The sequence below is a fragment of the Vipera ursinii genome (genome assembly GCF_947247035.1).
Source record: "Vipera ursinii genome assembly, chromosome: 3".
NCBI classification, from domain to species: domain Eukaryota; kingdom Metazoa; phylum Chordata; class Lepidosauria; order Squamata; family Viperidae; genus Vipera; species Vipera ursinii.
In genome coordinates, this window is record NC_139516.1 from 106,263,524 (window position 1) to 106,281,350 (window position 17,827).

Genomic DNA, 17,827 nt, shown 5'->3' on the forward strand with positions numbered 1-17,827 from the left:
CTTTAGGAGTAGACTGATCACAATTTCTTTCCAAGAGGCTGAGACCTCTTTCATTTTCTCTCTCTCAATGAGACATTTATGGCCTTCTGGACTCAAATGGGAAGCCTCTTCGTACTTGATCTGATAAGCCAAAAAGGACAATTCTCAGACTGGCCATTCAGTAAAACCAAATAGCACCTGTAGCATCTTATATCACCAGTTGCCTGCTTTGACATTTCTGCTAATACATGAAACTTTTATTTTCCATTCATAAATTGGACCACTGAATTAAACATATATACATGTTCACATATAGAGAACAGCTTACTCAAGACTTAAGATAACCTTTGTTATTTAAAGTACTTCTACCAGCATATCTATTCACAAGTTAATAGCATACATTGGAAGTTATTTAGCCAAAATTGAGCCCTGTAGTTGTAATGTATTACACTATCATTGAAATATCTGTTGCTTCTCACCCTCATTAGCAGCTCCCGACTTGTCAAATAGTTGTCATGATCTGAGAAAATTTCTGACAGTTCTTCAAACATCAACATTTTGTCTCTGTACAAAATAAAATGGAATGATTTTAAAGTTTTCAGTCTTTTTTTTAAATCCCATTTATATCCCGCCCTTCTCCGAAGACTCAGGGCGGCTTACAATCTAAAGCACAAGTCAATGTGCTTAGCAATAGCCTTCATTCTATGTATATGCCTGCTTATTAGGGCTTTTGCCCCCTCCCCAGCGGCATTATTACAAAGTCAGCTTATTGCCCCCCAACAATCTGGGTCCTCATTTTACCTACCTCGGAAGGATGGAAGGCTGAGTCAACCTTGAGCCTGGTGGGACTTGAACCTGCACTAATTGCAGGCAGCTGGTGTTACTTAAGGAGGCATTAGCCCACTGCTCCAGCAAGTCTTCCTGAAATAAGCTAATGATTATTTGCTCCACTGATTAAAATTAGGCTGTGATGATGGTATCATCTTGTAAGGAGATTTCTTGGACTTAGAATCCAGGCAAATCCCCAAATACATCTTTTCTTTTTAGGTCGCTGTCCAAGCAAGAAGAATATTATTCTAACCATAACGTTAAACAAGACGTTCATTGTACTCTCTTAATATTTTTTCTGATGCAACAACCCAATCCATCCCCCATTTATACTCCACTTTTTGTTCAGAAGATTAAAGCAGAGTAACTGCTTCTTTTCCTCACCACAGTCATGTGAAGTAGAGTAGGCTAAGAGAATATGATTGTCCAAAATCATCCCAAGAGATTCCTTGGCTAAGGATAGATTCCTCCAGTGTGAGTCACACACCTTAACCATTACAGCACACTAGTTCTCACTGACAATGGATTTCCTAACTTTTTTTTTGTTTCCTTAGTACGAGGACTTGGAGATAATTTAGGTAAGTTTTGTAATTGAAGAACTGTAGAAAAATAGTAACATCAATAGCTAAATTAGGCATCCTTAGAGACATTTCTGCTAGTCAGAAATTAATGTCTTGTTATTGCTGATTACGAGCTGTCTTCAGTTTCCCCCCCCCCCATCTGCATCTCCCCATCATCAACTCTACAGGAATTGTAAATTACAGATTTCCATGACTGAAGTCCCAAAGGCTAAAAATGCTTATATAGTGTCATGATTAGCAACTGTCCAAAAATAGGTGGGAAATTGATCTTACTTTGCAACACATGCCCAGCTTTTCTTTAACCGATAGATGGAATTGGACTGAAGTGCTGAAACGATGGCTCTCAAAGAGGAGAAATTCTTAAGAATCCTACATTCCTATAAAGGGAGTAAAAATGGAACAGGGAAGGTTACACATGACTCAGTTACTCTTTTGGGAGCATTGTTGCTCTGAAGTTTTATTTTTTTTAAAAAAAACCTGTCAACTGCATAAGCATTGACCAATTCTTTAAAAAATGTGTTGGCTTTTCTGGCTGTGAAAACATCTTCTAGAGTTGGGTTATTGTGTTTTTGCTTTCTTCATCTTCTGATCGTTAAATTAATATTATAGTTTCCATCTATCACAATTGAAACATGTATAGTCTACATAATCAGAGTGAAAATAACTAAATATAATATACACAAAATATTGTTATCTCATGAAATGCCAGTATTCAAAGAAACAAACAAATGCAATCAGAAAGTAATGGGACTGGAAAGGATTGGAATTACTTCCCAAACTGAATTGATCAACAAATGTCAAAGCCTTTCTACCATCCAGGAAAAATTGACTGTTCTATTGACTTCCAAGGTCATCTGATATGTTACGCCCAAAGCTAGTCTACCTGTTATCCATATTAATATTGGGGGAAGAAAAAAACACTCAAGGATAGGGATTAGATGAACCCTGATATTTATGCATGCTATAATGGACACACACACACACACAATCTAGCATTTGTATAAATGGCAAATGGAACAAAATGAGTCTTTACATGGGCAATATTGATCCACTTCTCTATGATCTTGGCACGCTGATGGGTTTTCAGCTCCTTGCCATTCAAAATGATCCTGATGACGCATTTGGTGACTGCATTGAACTGTGCAATGGTAGCTCTGATGGTGGGAGCTAAGTGTTTGTTTTCTTTCTTATCTCTCCGAGACCAGATGCAGCCCAAACAGTGGTGTGGCACCACTCTTTTAAACAGTGTCTGGAACAACACATAAAATATCATGTCAAGGCTATTTCTACTAGATGTATTGTATTGAAATACACAACATGGCGATCATTCCAACCTTTCTGACAACAGGCACAACTTTTTTTTCCTTGAATCTCATAGACAGCAATAGACTTTTTTTTAGCAGTAGTGGTAATATTTATTGGGTATATGCTTATATGCAAGAAGAGTATAAGCAAACAAAAATATCATGAGATAATACAAGAGTCAGTTTAAAATTTTCCAACATTTACTTTTACAATTTTCAAAAGGAAGAGTTCTCCCTCTCCATTTTTCAACATATAGCCTCAGAGGAATGACTCAGAGATACAATAAAAACTTCTTTGCAATGGTGTAAATCTGCTATGGTTCTAGTTTGTGAATGATCAAATAGCAGAATGCAGCAAATATAGCAGAGCAGAGTCTGAAAGGAAAATGAGTCTAAAACATAGAGTATCAGCACTGGTGGTTACTCAATCCTTTATTTCTTGTAACTATAACTTCCACACAGAGCAATTGCTTGGGAATTGTACAGCAAACGTAGCAAAAAGCAACAGTTAGAGAGATAAATCTACCAATGCAAATCCATGGTTTGTTCATTTGCAACCCGTGTGTTATTTTATGTGGCACAGCTCTTCTTGCAACATTAATAGTGTTTTATTACATTGCATAAAATGGAAAGAGCAACATACATGTGCATTATTGGGCTTTATGATTGGTTCATATATGTTCATATCAATGAACAACTTTAAAATCATGGATTTGAAGAATTACTTCAGGTATTTATTATGTACGTATGCATGCGTTCCTTTACCTAATTTCATCCAGACTATTATATTGCTGAGAAAATATTTGTTGTTTAATTTGATTAAAATTTATAAGGATGTTATGAGGAATGAGTGGTGAGTCAATGCTTTTTAAATATTCTGCAATAATTGCCTGCCTGGAATTGAATAGTGAAGTCCAATATTTGGTAATTTGGTTTAGGAATAACTTAACAGTTATTTCATTCCATCTACAAGCCCTACAGAAAAAAGGTTCAAACTGATTTAAAAAATAGTAGACAAATAGTGAGAATTCAGCCTGTTTAATTGAACTTCTGCCAATCAATTTTCATAAAGAAATATTCTTATTTCATAAACACAGCAATGTTTTAGCTGGCTCTACTTAACCTGATATAAGTCACTGATAGCTAAGACTGACAACATCCAATTTATGAGTTTTATTTTGTTGATAAATGTAGAAGAGATGTATAATCTTGAATTCTGATCTACCTGCAAAGTGTTAAATGTGTGCATTTAATAGTTCATTTAACTATGTTTGACATGATTTAGAACAGGTCAACATATATGTATGTGAGACATGAGGCTTTTAAACCATGAATAACAAGCAAATACTGCTTGCTCTATTATTTGAAAACAAACGTTCTTTGAAATATAATATTTGGAAATAAAATATATAAACTTAATCTGAATGCTCTTCTAGATTATAGTTATATAAGCTTAATTTTTACAGACTGTAAAACATAATTAGTCTGTGAATTTACTGTAATTAAGAGACTGTCTTACAATTAATCAAATAACCAGAGTAATAAAAGGATTTAAAATGGTTTTGCAAACCAAGAGTTGCACTAAATGTAGCCTGTCACAAAGTCTGAACTAACAAAACATCATTAAGGTTATCATTCTACATCTGAACGTCACTGTAACAACAAAAAAGGCAAATGAGAAAAAAAGCAAAACAAAAACATGGCTTGCTTATGTACTGTATTTGAAAATTCAGTTCACGGACTGCCTTGAACGTAATCAAACCCTATGCACTTAAACTTTCATGCCAAGTTCTGCAACTCTTTTGGACATTTTTATTAGTTTCCAATTGCAGAAAAACATCTAGCACAACAAAATGGACTGGTGAGCAATCAGCAATTAGTAACATATGACAATTAGTTCAGATAAACATATTATATAAACAAACTTGCTTTAATCAATCTTTACAGAGAATGATTTATGTCTAAGGAGTCATTTAACTGGTTCACTATTTGCCTTAAGCTTTGCAATATTTTGCGATATAAAAAAATCAGCAATCTTCTACTGTAATTTTTTTTATCAAATGCTGTTATAAAAGTATCTTTTAAGAAAGTTTCTTTCAAGTATCTTTTAAAAATATTTAGTTTATAATCAAAACATTTAATCTTAAGGAAAGTTTACAAATTTAAAACACAAGCTTAGAAGGGAAAGAAAAAAGGGGGAAAAAGAAAGGAAAAAAAGCAAGGTAAACCCCCTCCCCCAAGTTTTATGTATTTTAATCAAATGTTGGTTTTCAAAAAAACCAACCAAAAAAAACTGATGTTATAAATTGATTCCAAGTTTTAAAATAGGTACATAATAACTGCATAATCTTAGAGGAGACTGATTAAGAAAAGTTACAGAATTTGAATGCGCAAATTTCCCAAATGAAAGAAATTTGAACAGAGATTACTTAAATGGCTCCATTGTTGAAGTGATCATTTTTATCCCCCTTTCCCTTTGTCTTTATGATAAGCATTAATACAGATTTCTATGTTTCATATTTGTAGTTTTTACATGTGTTGTTTTCATTTGATTGTTGTACACCTCCGAGAGTTGTTTTTGATGAGATGGGTGGTTATATAAATTTGATTAATAATTAATAATTTCTTCATTCAGTGAGCCTCCCAGGAAAACCAATGAAGCAATTTAACAATGCACTTTGGCATGCCATCAGTGTAAATAAAGGGCAATTTTACCTCAGGTAGCAAAAACAATAGAAATAAACCCAGTACATTTTCCAAAGAGGAATCAAAATGTCACATATGATTAATCAGCTGTTTGCATCAACTAAAATTGTATACATTAGTTTTCTGATGTTTCATCAACTTGTTTTTATATTTTGATTGTTGGTTTATATTTGACTGTTCACTGTCTTGGATACCATATGGTTGGAAAGCTAAATAAAAATTTAAGAAATAAATAAAGCAAACACTTCAGAATCATAATCTCTATTTAGACTTACATAAATATACATCTGTTTATACTTACAGCATCCATGTAAGTTAACTGTTCCGCTACAAGGTCTTCTGGGAAAGAAGAAAATTCTTCTGCTCTACTAATCTCTGTTTCTTCTTCAGTTGCAAATATATCATGAATCTCACCTGTCAGGATATAAAGTATTTTGAAAATTGACTAATGTGTCTTCTTGTCCCACTTCATGTAAGTCTAATTGAAATTAGATCTTGTGCTGAAGACTAGTTTGAGACGAAAGCAGGATTATGATTTTAATCACAAAAAGGGTAGAAAGGGAAAGAGAGGGCATGGTCACATCAGAAAACTGTTGGCATGGTCAAACAAAGCACACCATTTAAAATGTTGTTTAGTGAAAACTTCCATTTCCTATACCTGAACATTTCCTAAATGGGATAGAAATTCAACATACATTCATGAAACAAGATGACAGGAAGAGGATATTTTATGAGACTTCTTTCATCCTGCACTGACCCACTCCAAGAAACATGTAAAGAACTCTGCTTAAGTGAAGCAAGTAGTCTAAAGACCAAAAGGCACTACCCTGCAAGCACTTGTACATAATGTGCTGAGGACAGAGCGATAGGGCCCTTACAGTAATAGATGGGGAGTAGCTAAGAGGTATTAAAAGGAAAACCTGTGAGTGCTATGAGTTTATGGTGGCAAAGGCCTTTATACTATTTACACTTTTTTACATGAATATGCTCAGAACATCCAAAAAGATTATGGCAAAAAGAAAGTAACCTTTCTAGAAATTAAAAGGGTTGAGGAAAAGATAGAGCAAAGCAATGAAGTCAGCGGTATGCACATAAAAACACTACAGAGCATTACTCTACTTAAGAAGTGGTTTTATTTCTCCTTCCCTTATATTTAACTTTTAACAACCGGGATAACAAACCAGTGGCTTAGAATGTATGCAAGACTTCCTGAACACATCCTTACTTGAATCAAAGTGTCAGCTCTTCTAGCAAGAGCAGACAAATAAAGTTGCTACAGAGGCTGATTTAAAATAATGGAACTGCAGATAGTTTTCCTTGTTTTGCTTTCTCCTTTATTTGCTATTTCAGGAGTTTATTCTCCCAGGTAAAGTTTTTGAGAAACAAACTGCCCTAGATTCTAAATGTAGGGCCTTTAGGTTGTAGAAATAACCAATTTATTTTAGTACATTCATATCTGGCAATAGATAACTGGCAGCTTTCTAATTCTACTGAAATTTCCTGAATTTGGTGGAAAAATACACGAGGGGAAATAACCCATGAAAGTTAAAAGAAAAAGAGGTTGCATAAAGTAGATCTTGATCAGTAGATTAGTGGAGTGTCTTAGTAAATACGATGCTGATCTCCATTTTATGGAGGATGGAGTTTTTAGAACTAGGTAAGTTGAAGGGGAGATAATGAATACAGATAGTCCTTGACTTACGATCAAAATTAGGACTAGATTTTTGGTTGTAAGTCATTATAGCCATAAATCAAGGCACAGGGTCATAAGTCAAATTGTAGTCATGTGAACACAAGATGCAGCAAACCAGTGGTAAAGAACCAAGTGTATTACTGTTGCATCCATACCTGACTTTAGGAAATTTCATGGAATGAGCAAGAGATTGTCCTACCAACTTTCCCCCTAACCTTATGAGATGTTGCCTGCTCAAAACTTGCTCATGCTGAGCAAGAATTTGGATATCTCTCGGTTTGATTTTAAACTGTGAAAAAATACAGTATATAGCAACAGGAAACCATATGTTCTCATACCAGGTTCAATATTTACATCACAATTATCAACTGTCACTGGATTTCTCTCTTTTACAATTCATAGAGAACTTCTATGGATCTTTAATTTTGCCAAGGAAAAGAAAACCTAAATGGACCAAAGTGTACTTTAGTCCAGGGGTCCCAAATCCCTTGAACATGGACTGGGACCGGGCCGCAGCATGCCAAAAAAACAAGCAAAGCCCCATCCACACCCCCTCCAGTCTATGGAAAAGCCTTTCTCCACGGAACCAGTCCCTGGTGCCCAAAAGGTTGGGGACCACTGCTTTAGTCTAATTCTCTATTGAAAGATAATGAATATTTATTCCTCACCAATCTTTCTCCCCTTCCTGAATCCAGCCCCATCTTTATAGATTTGTCCCAAATATATACATATTTTTTTCTTTTAAACTTCCAGCAAAATTCTCTTTTTGATTTATCCTATGCTTCAACACTATGCTTAGTGTTACAGAAACATTTTTTAAGTAGAGCACTGAGGGAAGCATTTTACATGTGGTATGTGGTGAAAAGATCCTTAACCAATTCAACCAAATTTTGAGCCCGCAATCGGCTTCCATGCCACAGCCACCACTGTAGGATGGTGCACAATAGGGGTGTGTATCCGGCCAGCTTGGGTGAGAAGAAGGTGGGCTTCGTGGGGCTGGACCCTGGTGCCCCTAAATCCTCCCACAACAGGGGCCTGCTGATCACCAGCTCCGAAGGCGGCAGCGGTGGCAAACATGGCTCGATCCTCAGCAAGCCCTGTTTGCCGCCTCCTGCCCAATGCTGCAGCCATGAGGCCACGGAACAAGCCGGGCGGCAGTAAGAAACTGGTATACCAGTTCCTTACCTCTGCCCAGCTTGTTCCATGGCCTCATACCAGTGGCATTGGGTGCAATACACAAGGCAGCAAACAGCCGCGCCATGCCAAAACTGGCCGTTTGCCACCTCCTGCCTAATGCCACTGCCATGAGGCTGCGGAACAAGCCAGGTGAAGGTAAGGAACCAGTTCGGGGCAGCGGAAGAAGGGTGCTTTCTGAGGGTTGGGTCGGGGAAGGGGAATAATGGTACTCTGCGAAGGTTGGGTCCAATGCATGTGGGGCTGCTGCCTCCCTTTCTGTGCCAGGGCTGGGCTGGGTGCAGATCCTCCATGCTGCTTCTTCCCCTGCAGACATCGGGAGCACCCATCCCACCTACCCATCATCCCGGGGCAGCTGCCACTGTCCCATCATCTCCAGCCAGCCGGGCGCACCAAGCTCGAGCCTCGGGCAGATGGAGGCTGGAGGGGAGCAAAAGCCATGGCTTCCTGGCTCCTCCACCTGAGGATGCGTGCAGGGAGAGGCGCTGCCTGGCTTGGTAAGCCACGGTCTGCCCGCAGGAGGAGGAGGAGGAGGGAGGAGGGCTGATTGGGGACAGGCGCAGCACTGCCCACGGGGGGGAATCTGACCAGCCCCAGCCTGGAGGGGGAGGAGAGGCTGAGGGAACCTGAAGAGAGGCATCCCTGAGTGCCCAGCTGGCCGGCAACAGGCTGGAGAGCACCGGACAGTGGTAGCTGCCCCAGGAAGAACAGTAGGTGGGGTGGGCGCTCCCGATGTCTGCGGGGGAAGAAGCGTCGAGGGGGCTCTGCACCCAGTCCAGCCTAGCCCCAGCACGGCAAGCAAGGCAGCAGCCCCAACATGCATCCCTGTGCGTGAACACGCCCCAGCCCTGACAGGCAAGCAGAGCCACGACATCTGCAGTAAGAGTGCAGGCAGGCAGCAGAAGGCATGAGGAGCCCCAGTCCCAGCATAGCCCCTCCCCACTTTCCTCCTCCCCCCCTTGGAAGAGCTGTGGGGCTCAGGAGCCTCTCCCCATGCCCCCCACCCACTCCCAGAGAAGAAAACCATTGCGAGACACTCTTATAACTTTTTTTCCTTGTCACTTTTTGGAGTTTTCATTCTGCTTTGTGAGACGGCAGTGTTTGGGAGGGGGTGTAACTGCCCCCATCCCCCCAAGCCATCAGCTGAGCAAGACACCCTCCTGCCCACTGACCCACCTGCCAGAGAACCCCTGGATCTCCCCCAACCCTGCCTGGCCCCCACAGGGATCCCTCCCCAACATCGAGCTGGCCACGCCCACCCTAGCCACACCCGCCCAGTCTGCCATTATCACCGTAGCCACATCCACCAAGCAGGCCATGCCCACCCAGCAGGCCCCCCCACCCAGCACCTGGCGATACATGAGTGGGTTATGGGTTGCAGTTTGTGCACTCAATCTCTAAAAGGTTCACCACCACTGACCTAGAGTATGTGCTGTGCCTAGAAAGTTCTGTGGGAACTTTTTATTCTGTAAACAGCTAATTATAGTTCTCAGCATTTAGACTTCCTTCGTTTGATATATGTGTTCATTAGGTACAAATTAACAACCATAGGAGATTTTGAAATTTCAGATGAGAAGAACTATTTAGATTTTTCTTCCTTTGGGAAAAAAAAGTACATTTATTTGGTGCCAAGGATGACTAATTGCATAACTCGTATATTTTGGAACATTCAGACAGATAATATTCAAAGGAGAAAGAATTCCTGACGTTTATAGCATTCATTCCTTATTGTGTGTGCTATCATTTCCTATCCATTTCCTACTGCTTCTCTATGAAAACTGGACATTCATTTGGTTATGTTCATCAGGCAAGTTCCAATGGCTTTCTAGCTATGCTAATTATGCCCATAGGAAACGTTCTGTCTTGAGGGGAAGGGGAAAGGCTATTTATCAGTCCTGACACTGCAAGCAACATTCCAGTGTCACTACTGTTCACAATTGTTCCAGTGGCATTTTGACCTGCTAACGTAAATTTTCCTTTTGTCCTCGGATGTCAGCACCAGAGCATTCAGATAGGAAAAAACAATCAGAGATACTTCCTTTGTCATGACAGGAGCAAAGGAAAGTAATAATAGAAAAATCCCTGCTGGATCACAGGAGCGAACAATTTTAAAAGTGAAAAATCAGAGCAATGGTGAATTTATTTTGAAAACTTGTAAGCTGCGCTTAAGCTGATAATCATCTCAAAGCAGCATTTTAAATGTTAGGGAATTTGGCACAAGCATTTTGGCTCCTCACATTCCTACAGAGCAAAATCAGAAAACTGGTTGACTAAGCACACTAAATTAAAAGTTTACAACCCACTTTTCCTTTCCACACACCACCCCCACTGTACTCCAAGTGATATCACAGCATAACAAATGCCGAAACAGTCCAATGATATAATCTGCTTCCTTATAAAAAGTGGCTGTGAAAATGTTTGCGGAATATCCTTACTGTTGTTTACTACTTCTTGCTTCTGAAACTGCTCCAAGAGTTGCTGTGCCCTTCTTTCAGGGTCCGAGCCTGGCATGATCCTGGTCAGATAATTCAGCAGTTTCTGCAAACAAAGGAAATGAGGTGGCTCTTGGAAATCTTCCGAGCATTGATCTAACCAGGCTCTCAGTATTGAGGCTATGGCACTGCAAAACAAAAAAAAAATACATCGTATACAGTGAACTATATCAGTATCATTATATTATGGGTCACACAACAAAACCTAAAAATCCAAAAAGGGTTAAAATCAATAGTGCTATAATTCTGAGATAATTCTAAAAACTAATGTTGTGCTGGGCTCAACCAGCATCTCTGTCCACCTCCAAATAAATTTTCACTCTGGGAAAACTATTGTGGAATTGGGAAGTGGGGCTGCAAGGTTTGGAATGTGTCTTTGTAATTGTTCCCAGGTTTGGTGGCTGCTTAGACTCAAAAGCCAACACAGTGCTAGGCTGCATTAACAGAGGGATAGACTCAAGATCACGTGGTGTTAATACCACTTTAAAATGCCTTGGTAAGGCCACACTTGGAATACTGCATCCAGTTTTGGTCGCCACAATGTACAGTGGCATAGCGTGGGAGGTGCAGGGGGGGCCGGCCGCACCGGGTGCAACATCTGGGGGGGCGCGCTCGACGGCGCCGGGATCCGGCAGGGCGGAGGCACCGGAGCCCCAGCCGGGAAGGGCCTGACGCCCCACGGCGCGCCACACACACACACACACACACACAAACACACAACCACACAGCGTGACTCCTCCTTCGGGCCGCTCCGCCTTCGCTCCGGCGCTGGACGGAAGCAGAAGCCTTTTCTCCCTCCTCCCCCCGCGCAAAGGAGAAGGCGGCTCCTGAGCGTGCACAGAGCGCGGCCCTCCTGTAAGCCCGGGGCTCCGCTGCGGAGGCTCTCCCAAGGCGCTCCCGGGGTTGCCAAAGGCAGGGGGGCGTGGCGGGGCTTGAAAGAGGGTGGATTTTCCGCGGGGGGAGGATCGCTGCAGCGTCTCTCCGGGGGTCCCTGCTCTGGAACGAAAGCTGCGTCGGCAGGTTGCCGATCCAACCGTGCATGCAGACTTTGGGGGGCAAGAGGACGTGGTCGGGTGCGTGTGCGTGTGTTTGTGGGCGCGCCTGTGCTGTCTCTGTTCTGCAAAAGGCGCTTTTTTAAAAAAAAAATAAAAAAAAAATCCTGTCCTGCTGGAATGCAGAAAAGCAGCCCTCGCCCCCCCCCCCCATTAAAAGCTTGAACTCTTCTTCTGCCTTCAATCTCAGTTTCTGGAGCGCGAACCGGATTAAAAGACAAGGATGCGTTCGATTGGCTCAAGAGTGTGTGAATTTGACCGGACCCGGTGCGGGGAAAATGAGCGATCAGATGCCGCCTTCCCCAAATTGGCCATAAACTGGGATTCGTTTCATGTCATTCAACCAGGGCTTCGTGAACGTCACAGAAACACACATTAACTGTGTCAAAACATTTCTCTCTCCAAACTCCCAAGCTACAGACTTTCCCTTTTATTTAAAGTGGGTTTGTTTTTTTTAAAAAAAACTGTTTTATTTAATAAACAGCGGTTTATTTAAAGACCACATTCACACAGCACCCTAATGGCAAACCAAACGTATCATTGGGGTGACATGACAGCAAAGAATGGTGTGTGTGTGTGTGTGAACTTATACATCCAAAGCACCAGAAGGCAGGACAAGAAACAATAGATGGAAACTAATCAAGGAGAGAAACATCCTGGAATTAAGGAGAAACTTCCTGACAGTGAGGACAATTAATTAACCAGTGGAACAGCTTGCCACCAGAAATCGTGGCTGCTCCATCACTGGAAGTTTTTAAGAGGAGACTACTCAAATTGTATAGGGTCTCCTGCTTGAGCAGGGGGTTGGACTAGAAGACCTCCAAGGTCCCTTCCAACTCTCTTATTGTTATGGATGTGGATAAAGGTACAAAGAGAAGGAATGATAGTACCTCACTCGGAAACTCAGTTAAAGTTCCCAACTTTCTCCCTTCTGTCTGCTCCTAAGTCTTCGGCACCTAGCCTGGTCCGCTGACTTTGAATGACTGAAACTTTTGCTGGCAGGATGCTAAACCAACAGGTAAAGCTCAATTCCCTTACGTCAGACTGACTGGCAGTCAGGTAACAACTGCAGCCGCCGCACCTGCGGCTGCTTGCTGCTGCTGCTCCTCCTCCTCCTCTGCGGCCACTCGGTTCCCCCTGCAGGAGGCGATCGGGAACGCCCCCCCGACACACATCGCCAGCAGCGAGAGTTTCCAGCCAGGCCGGCGAATCTTTGGGGTGAGGTGCCAAAGAGAAGGAGGCGGCTTGGCTTGGATAAGCAGTGTCTGGGCAGAAAATAGGTCGGGCACCGCAGCAAGTATGAATTCCTGGGGTTCAGCCTAAGCAGGCAAAGCTGCAGGGTGGGTTGGTTGGCTTTTCCGGCTTTGGAATAACCTTGGGAAGCTGAGGCATTGTAAGTTGGAAGTCATTGTTTGTCGCCTAACATGTTGGGTCAACCCCACGCCACATGCTAAGCCATAAACCGTGGTTGGTATCCAGGGTTTAGGACAAGATGGAGAAAACTAGCCAATTGTGGGATCATAAATCTTGATGAAGCCCATCATCGCTCCATGTGATGTATGCACTCAATCTACAAACGTAGTCCAAGCCTATTCACATCTGTTGTAAGGTCATTCTCTCGTGGGGTTTATCCACTAAGAGTGGAACAAACATGCCCCATTAACCATTTTCAACGCCATGTCCTCTCTTTGTCTCATCCTAAATCACAGCTGAGGCACCTTAAAGTTGCCTTGTTTCAGTTTTAAACTAGCATTTTCCCTCTTCTCCAGAGACCCTTTTTTGCCTTGAACCTAACTCAGGGGTAGGCAACCTTGGCTCTTTTATGACTCATGGACTTCAACTCCCAGAATTCCTGAGCTAGTGGAAGAGACTCGAGTGCTAAAATCCACAGGTTAGGGGGCGCAAATTACTTGCCTTGCCCCGGGTGCTGACAACCCACGCTACGCCACTGACAATGTAAAAAAGATGTTGAGACTCTAGAAAGAGTACACAGAAGACCAACAAAGATGACTAGGGGACTAAAGGCTAAAACATATAAAGAAGGATTGCTGAATTGGGTATGTCTAGTTCAGGGGTCAGCAACCTGAAACAGTGAAAGAGCCACTTGGAACCGGTTCCCTCACAAAAGGAAAAACTGGGAGCCGCAAAAAAATGTGTGCACATGCGCATACATGCACGCATGCGCAGAACAGGGTTTGACTGAAGAGTGGAGCCAAGGCGAGATATGCACATACCCTGCATTATTTGAATTGATTGGTTGAACTTTTTTAGTCCCACTTTTTTTTTTTGGACTGCACATGGCAGAGGACGGGGAGCCGCAGGAGACGGCTGAAAGAGCCACATGCGGCTCTGGAGCCGCGGGTTGCAGACCTGTGGTCTAGCATAAGAAGGTCTCTTATGCATACTTGCAAGCAAGTACAACTGAAGTTAAAAGACTGAGTATTCTTGTTATTCTTTGAAAAGGAAAACAAAAACCATATAAATCCTGTAGTATTAACTGTTTTAAGCTCAACAGCCCTCACTATGACCGATATGCACATTGCAAAGGGCAGCAGAAAAGTACTAAGTCAACAAATTGTTGACATGTTGATGGGAAACACTTCGGTCTTGTTCTTTCTCTACACTGTGCACATTCCAAGCTCAGACCATTCTGCCTTAGCAAAGCCTTTATACAGCAACCTCCTGATACCTTAAAAGAACAGCACTTATCAATTTTGGGCAGCTTGGACAAAGCCCACGCTGCTGGAATACTGGGAACTGTAATCCTGCCCATTTGGATACCACAAGACTGAAGAACATTGACCAAGGATATGAATGAGGATCTTAACGCTGTTCCCTAATTCTCATTTATGAATGCAGTATTTTCCACTAAGGGGTACTTCCAAACATGGGATTCACCTCTCAAAATTCAATAGCCAGCAAAGTTATTGCTCTGAATTCTAGAAGGTGAAGTCCACATATCTGGAAGTCCCATGATCAGGAAGCATTGCATTAATGTGCTTCAAAAGGTTTTGGTAACAGCCCCTCTGCAAAAAACAATAATTTGGCTTAGCATTAGTGAAGGGAATGTGCAGAACTGGAAAAAAGATTATAGTTTTTTAAAAAGCATTGATGAAAGTTCTGGAGAAAGGAAGTTGATTCATGGTGTACAAATTTTCATCAGCAGAGGTTTATTTTATTTATTTTATTAATCAAATTTATATAGTTGCCTATCTCACCAAAATGACTCTGAATGGTGAATAACAATTAGATAAAAACAATAAATAAAAACAAAAATGTACAAAATTTTAAAAACTTTTTTTGATAAATATCATAAATACAAAAAATACAAACCACAGCAAAGAGAGGATAAATATGGCCATCTCAACAATGGAGTCATTTGCGCAGGTCTCCAGTTGCCTGACAACATAGCCATGACTTGAGGGTTTTACAGAATATCAAAAGGAAGCTAATCTAATTTGGGGGGTAAGAATGTTCTCTAAGGGGGTGCGGTAGCAGAGAAAGCAAATCTCCTAGGATCCACCTAAGAAAAGTCTCTAGCTGATCGTATCTGCAACGTGGCTATCTTGCCAGATCTAGTGAGGTGGGTTGATGTAACCAGGGAGAGGTAATCCCTCAGATAACCAGCCCCATGCCAGGAAGGATTTAGAGGCTAAAAGTCTTGAATTGGACCCAGAAGAAAGCTGGCAGCCAATGCAGCTCACTCTGCTGCATTCTGTACCAACTGAAGCTTCAGGATATTCTTCAAGGGCAGCCCCACATAACGCGCACTGCAATAGTTCAGTCTGAAGGTGCCCAGGGAAGCAGTGTCTACTTACACAACTATTTATAGCCTTAAATTTAATAGTTAACAGTATTAACAGAGTTTAATCCTGTCTCAAAAATCTGCAAAACCTATTTTGGAGCATGGTATGAATGTTACATGAAATTGAATTTCTGTACTCTTTCCTAATGTCTCTTTAAATCAATATGGCTGTATCCTTTATAAAGTAGGCTTTCCTTTTTAAAATTGCTGTCAGCTGGAAGAGCTGTCTCATCTAAGTTGTACGTACTTAAAGGCAGAAAAGCCATAGAAATGGGCAACAGGAGTTTAGAAATTGTCTATCAACAGTTAACAAAGCAAAAGCTCAGCATTTATAATGATCCCCTCCTAGACATTGTTTTTCCCATGGTACACTGATTCTATATATGTAAACTTTCCATGTACAGTATAAATTTGCAAACAATTATTTGCACATAATCATAGAAATCACAAAAATATATGTGAACCCTTTTTTCAGAAATGTGCAAATGACCACTCTACTCAGAAAGTGATAGTCTTTCTCCAGCAGATAAGATTGCAGCTAACTCAGTGGAATATCAGTTATCAGTTAGATACACAGTACAAGCATATCAGCCTGGAGGAAATAAAATATTTTATTGTTTGGAAGGTGTGAAGTTTCTCCCTTTGTATTCTACTCAGAATGTGAGTATTATTAAGCATAAGACATATGGCTGCACTCTTAGTAGAGTTCAAAGTTACAGTAAGCTCTGAGTTTCCCTACAATATCATGTCAATCAACACAGAGGCAATAAAACAAACTATGCAGACTGCCTTATAACTTACTGGCCTCCCATCAGCTGACTGTTTAATCAGCTCATTAGGGAGGAAAGCTTTCCGGAAAAAGGCTGGATCGAAGGCCAAACTATGTAGCAGCCTCAATGTTTAATGTCCCTGAAAAGTAACACCCTGTTTCTGCCAGCTGAAAACACAGATGGAGCTAGTTTCCAAGATCTTAAACAGAAAATAAACCAAATGAAATTTTTCTTTCCTGGGGAGGACTTTTTAATTTTTTAACATTTTGTCTGTCCATTTGTTGGAAAAAACTGATGTGGAATCATGGGCATACTTTCAGAAAACTGTGCTTTTTAACTGGAAGTCTAGAATCTTTCACTAGCTCCTCTGTAGTTCAAGTCCATACTGATGTAAACACAACAGTTCAGGCCAGGAGAGGAAAAACCTAAGATTTAAAAGCTTGGAGCTCAACTATTATTAACCCAGATTTTGCTGGGTTTAAATGAGATTGAAAAAATACAATAATCCATTTGGCAGCCATATTTTTCAGGGCTAAACTAGTCAATGAAATATGACCAAACTGTGACACATTAAAAGCTGCACATAATGGCACTTATTGAAGAAAACTAAAAACCATCACATTTTATTACTGACTGTAATTTTGCAGTATATATACTGTATATATATATATATATATATAAAGTATATATATATATATATATATATATATATATATATATATATATATATATATATATATATATATATATATATAAAGTGAATCCTACTTTCATCCATTCCCCACAAGAATAAATATTCTGCAAGAATGTCCAGAATGTGGCCCCATACAAAAAAAAATTGAAAACACATTTAGGATCTTGAGATGAAAGGATGCATGTTATAATACCGTATATACTTGAGTATAAGCCGAATTTTTCAGCCCACTTTTTGGGCTGAAAAATTCCACTTCGGCTTATACTCCAGTCAACAAAAAAACTTACCGAGGACTTGTGCGCGGCCGAGGCTTTGGAGCTTCCGGGATCGCGCTCACCTCTCCCAAGCCACCGCCGTCCGGAGACCTGCCGAAGTTTGGGGAGGTTTGGGGAGGTGCGCGCGCACCTCCCCAAACCTCCCCAAACGAAGCCGGGTCTCCGTTCCTCTGCGCCCTGCCTGCCTGCTTCTTTCCACAGCGGAAAGAAGCAGGCAGGCAGGGCTCGGAGGAACGGAGACCCGGCGACGTTTGGGGAGGTTTGGGCGCCTCCCCAAACGTCGCCGGGTCTCCATTCCTCTGCGCCCTGCCTGCCTGCTTCTTTCCACAGCGGAAAGAAGCAGGCAGGCAGGGGGCGGAGGAACGGAGACCCGGCGACGTTTGGGGAGGTTTGGGCGCCTCTCCAAATATCCCCAAACGTCGCCGGGTCTCCGTTCCTCTGTGCCCTGCCTGCC

General features: G+C 41.4%; 1 protein-coding gene across 1 annotated transcript in view; it reads right to left on the reverse strand.

The window, feature by feature from the left end:
- Positions 1–17,827, reverse strand: part of RGL1 (ral guanine nucleotide dissociation stimulator like 1) — a 114,431-nt gene that overhangs the window by 23,709 nt on the left and 72,895 nt on the right. Inside the window, exons 5-9 of the mRNA XM_083359083.1 lie at positions 10,721–10,905; positions 5,700–5,812; positions 2,422–2,637; positions 1,662–1,765; positions 459–543 (exon numbers count right to left, since the gene is read on the reverse strand). Coding sequence (XP_083215209.1) covers positions 459–543; positions 1,662–1,765; positions 2,422–2,637; positions 5,700–5,812; positions 10,721–10,905 — 703 coding nt within the window. The remainder of the gene's footprint in view (positions 1–458; positions 544–1,661; positions 1,766–2,421; positions 2,638–5,699; positions 5,813–10,720; positions 10,906–17,827) is intronic.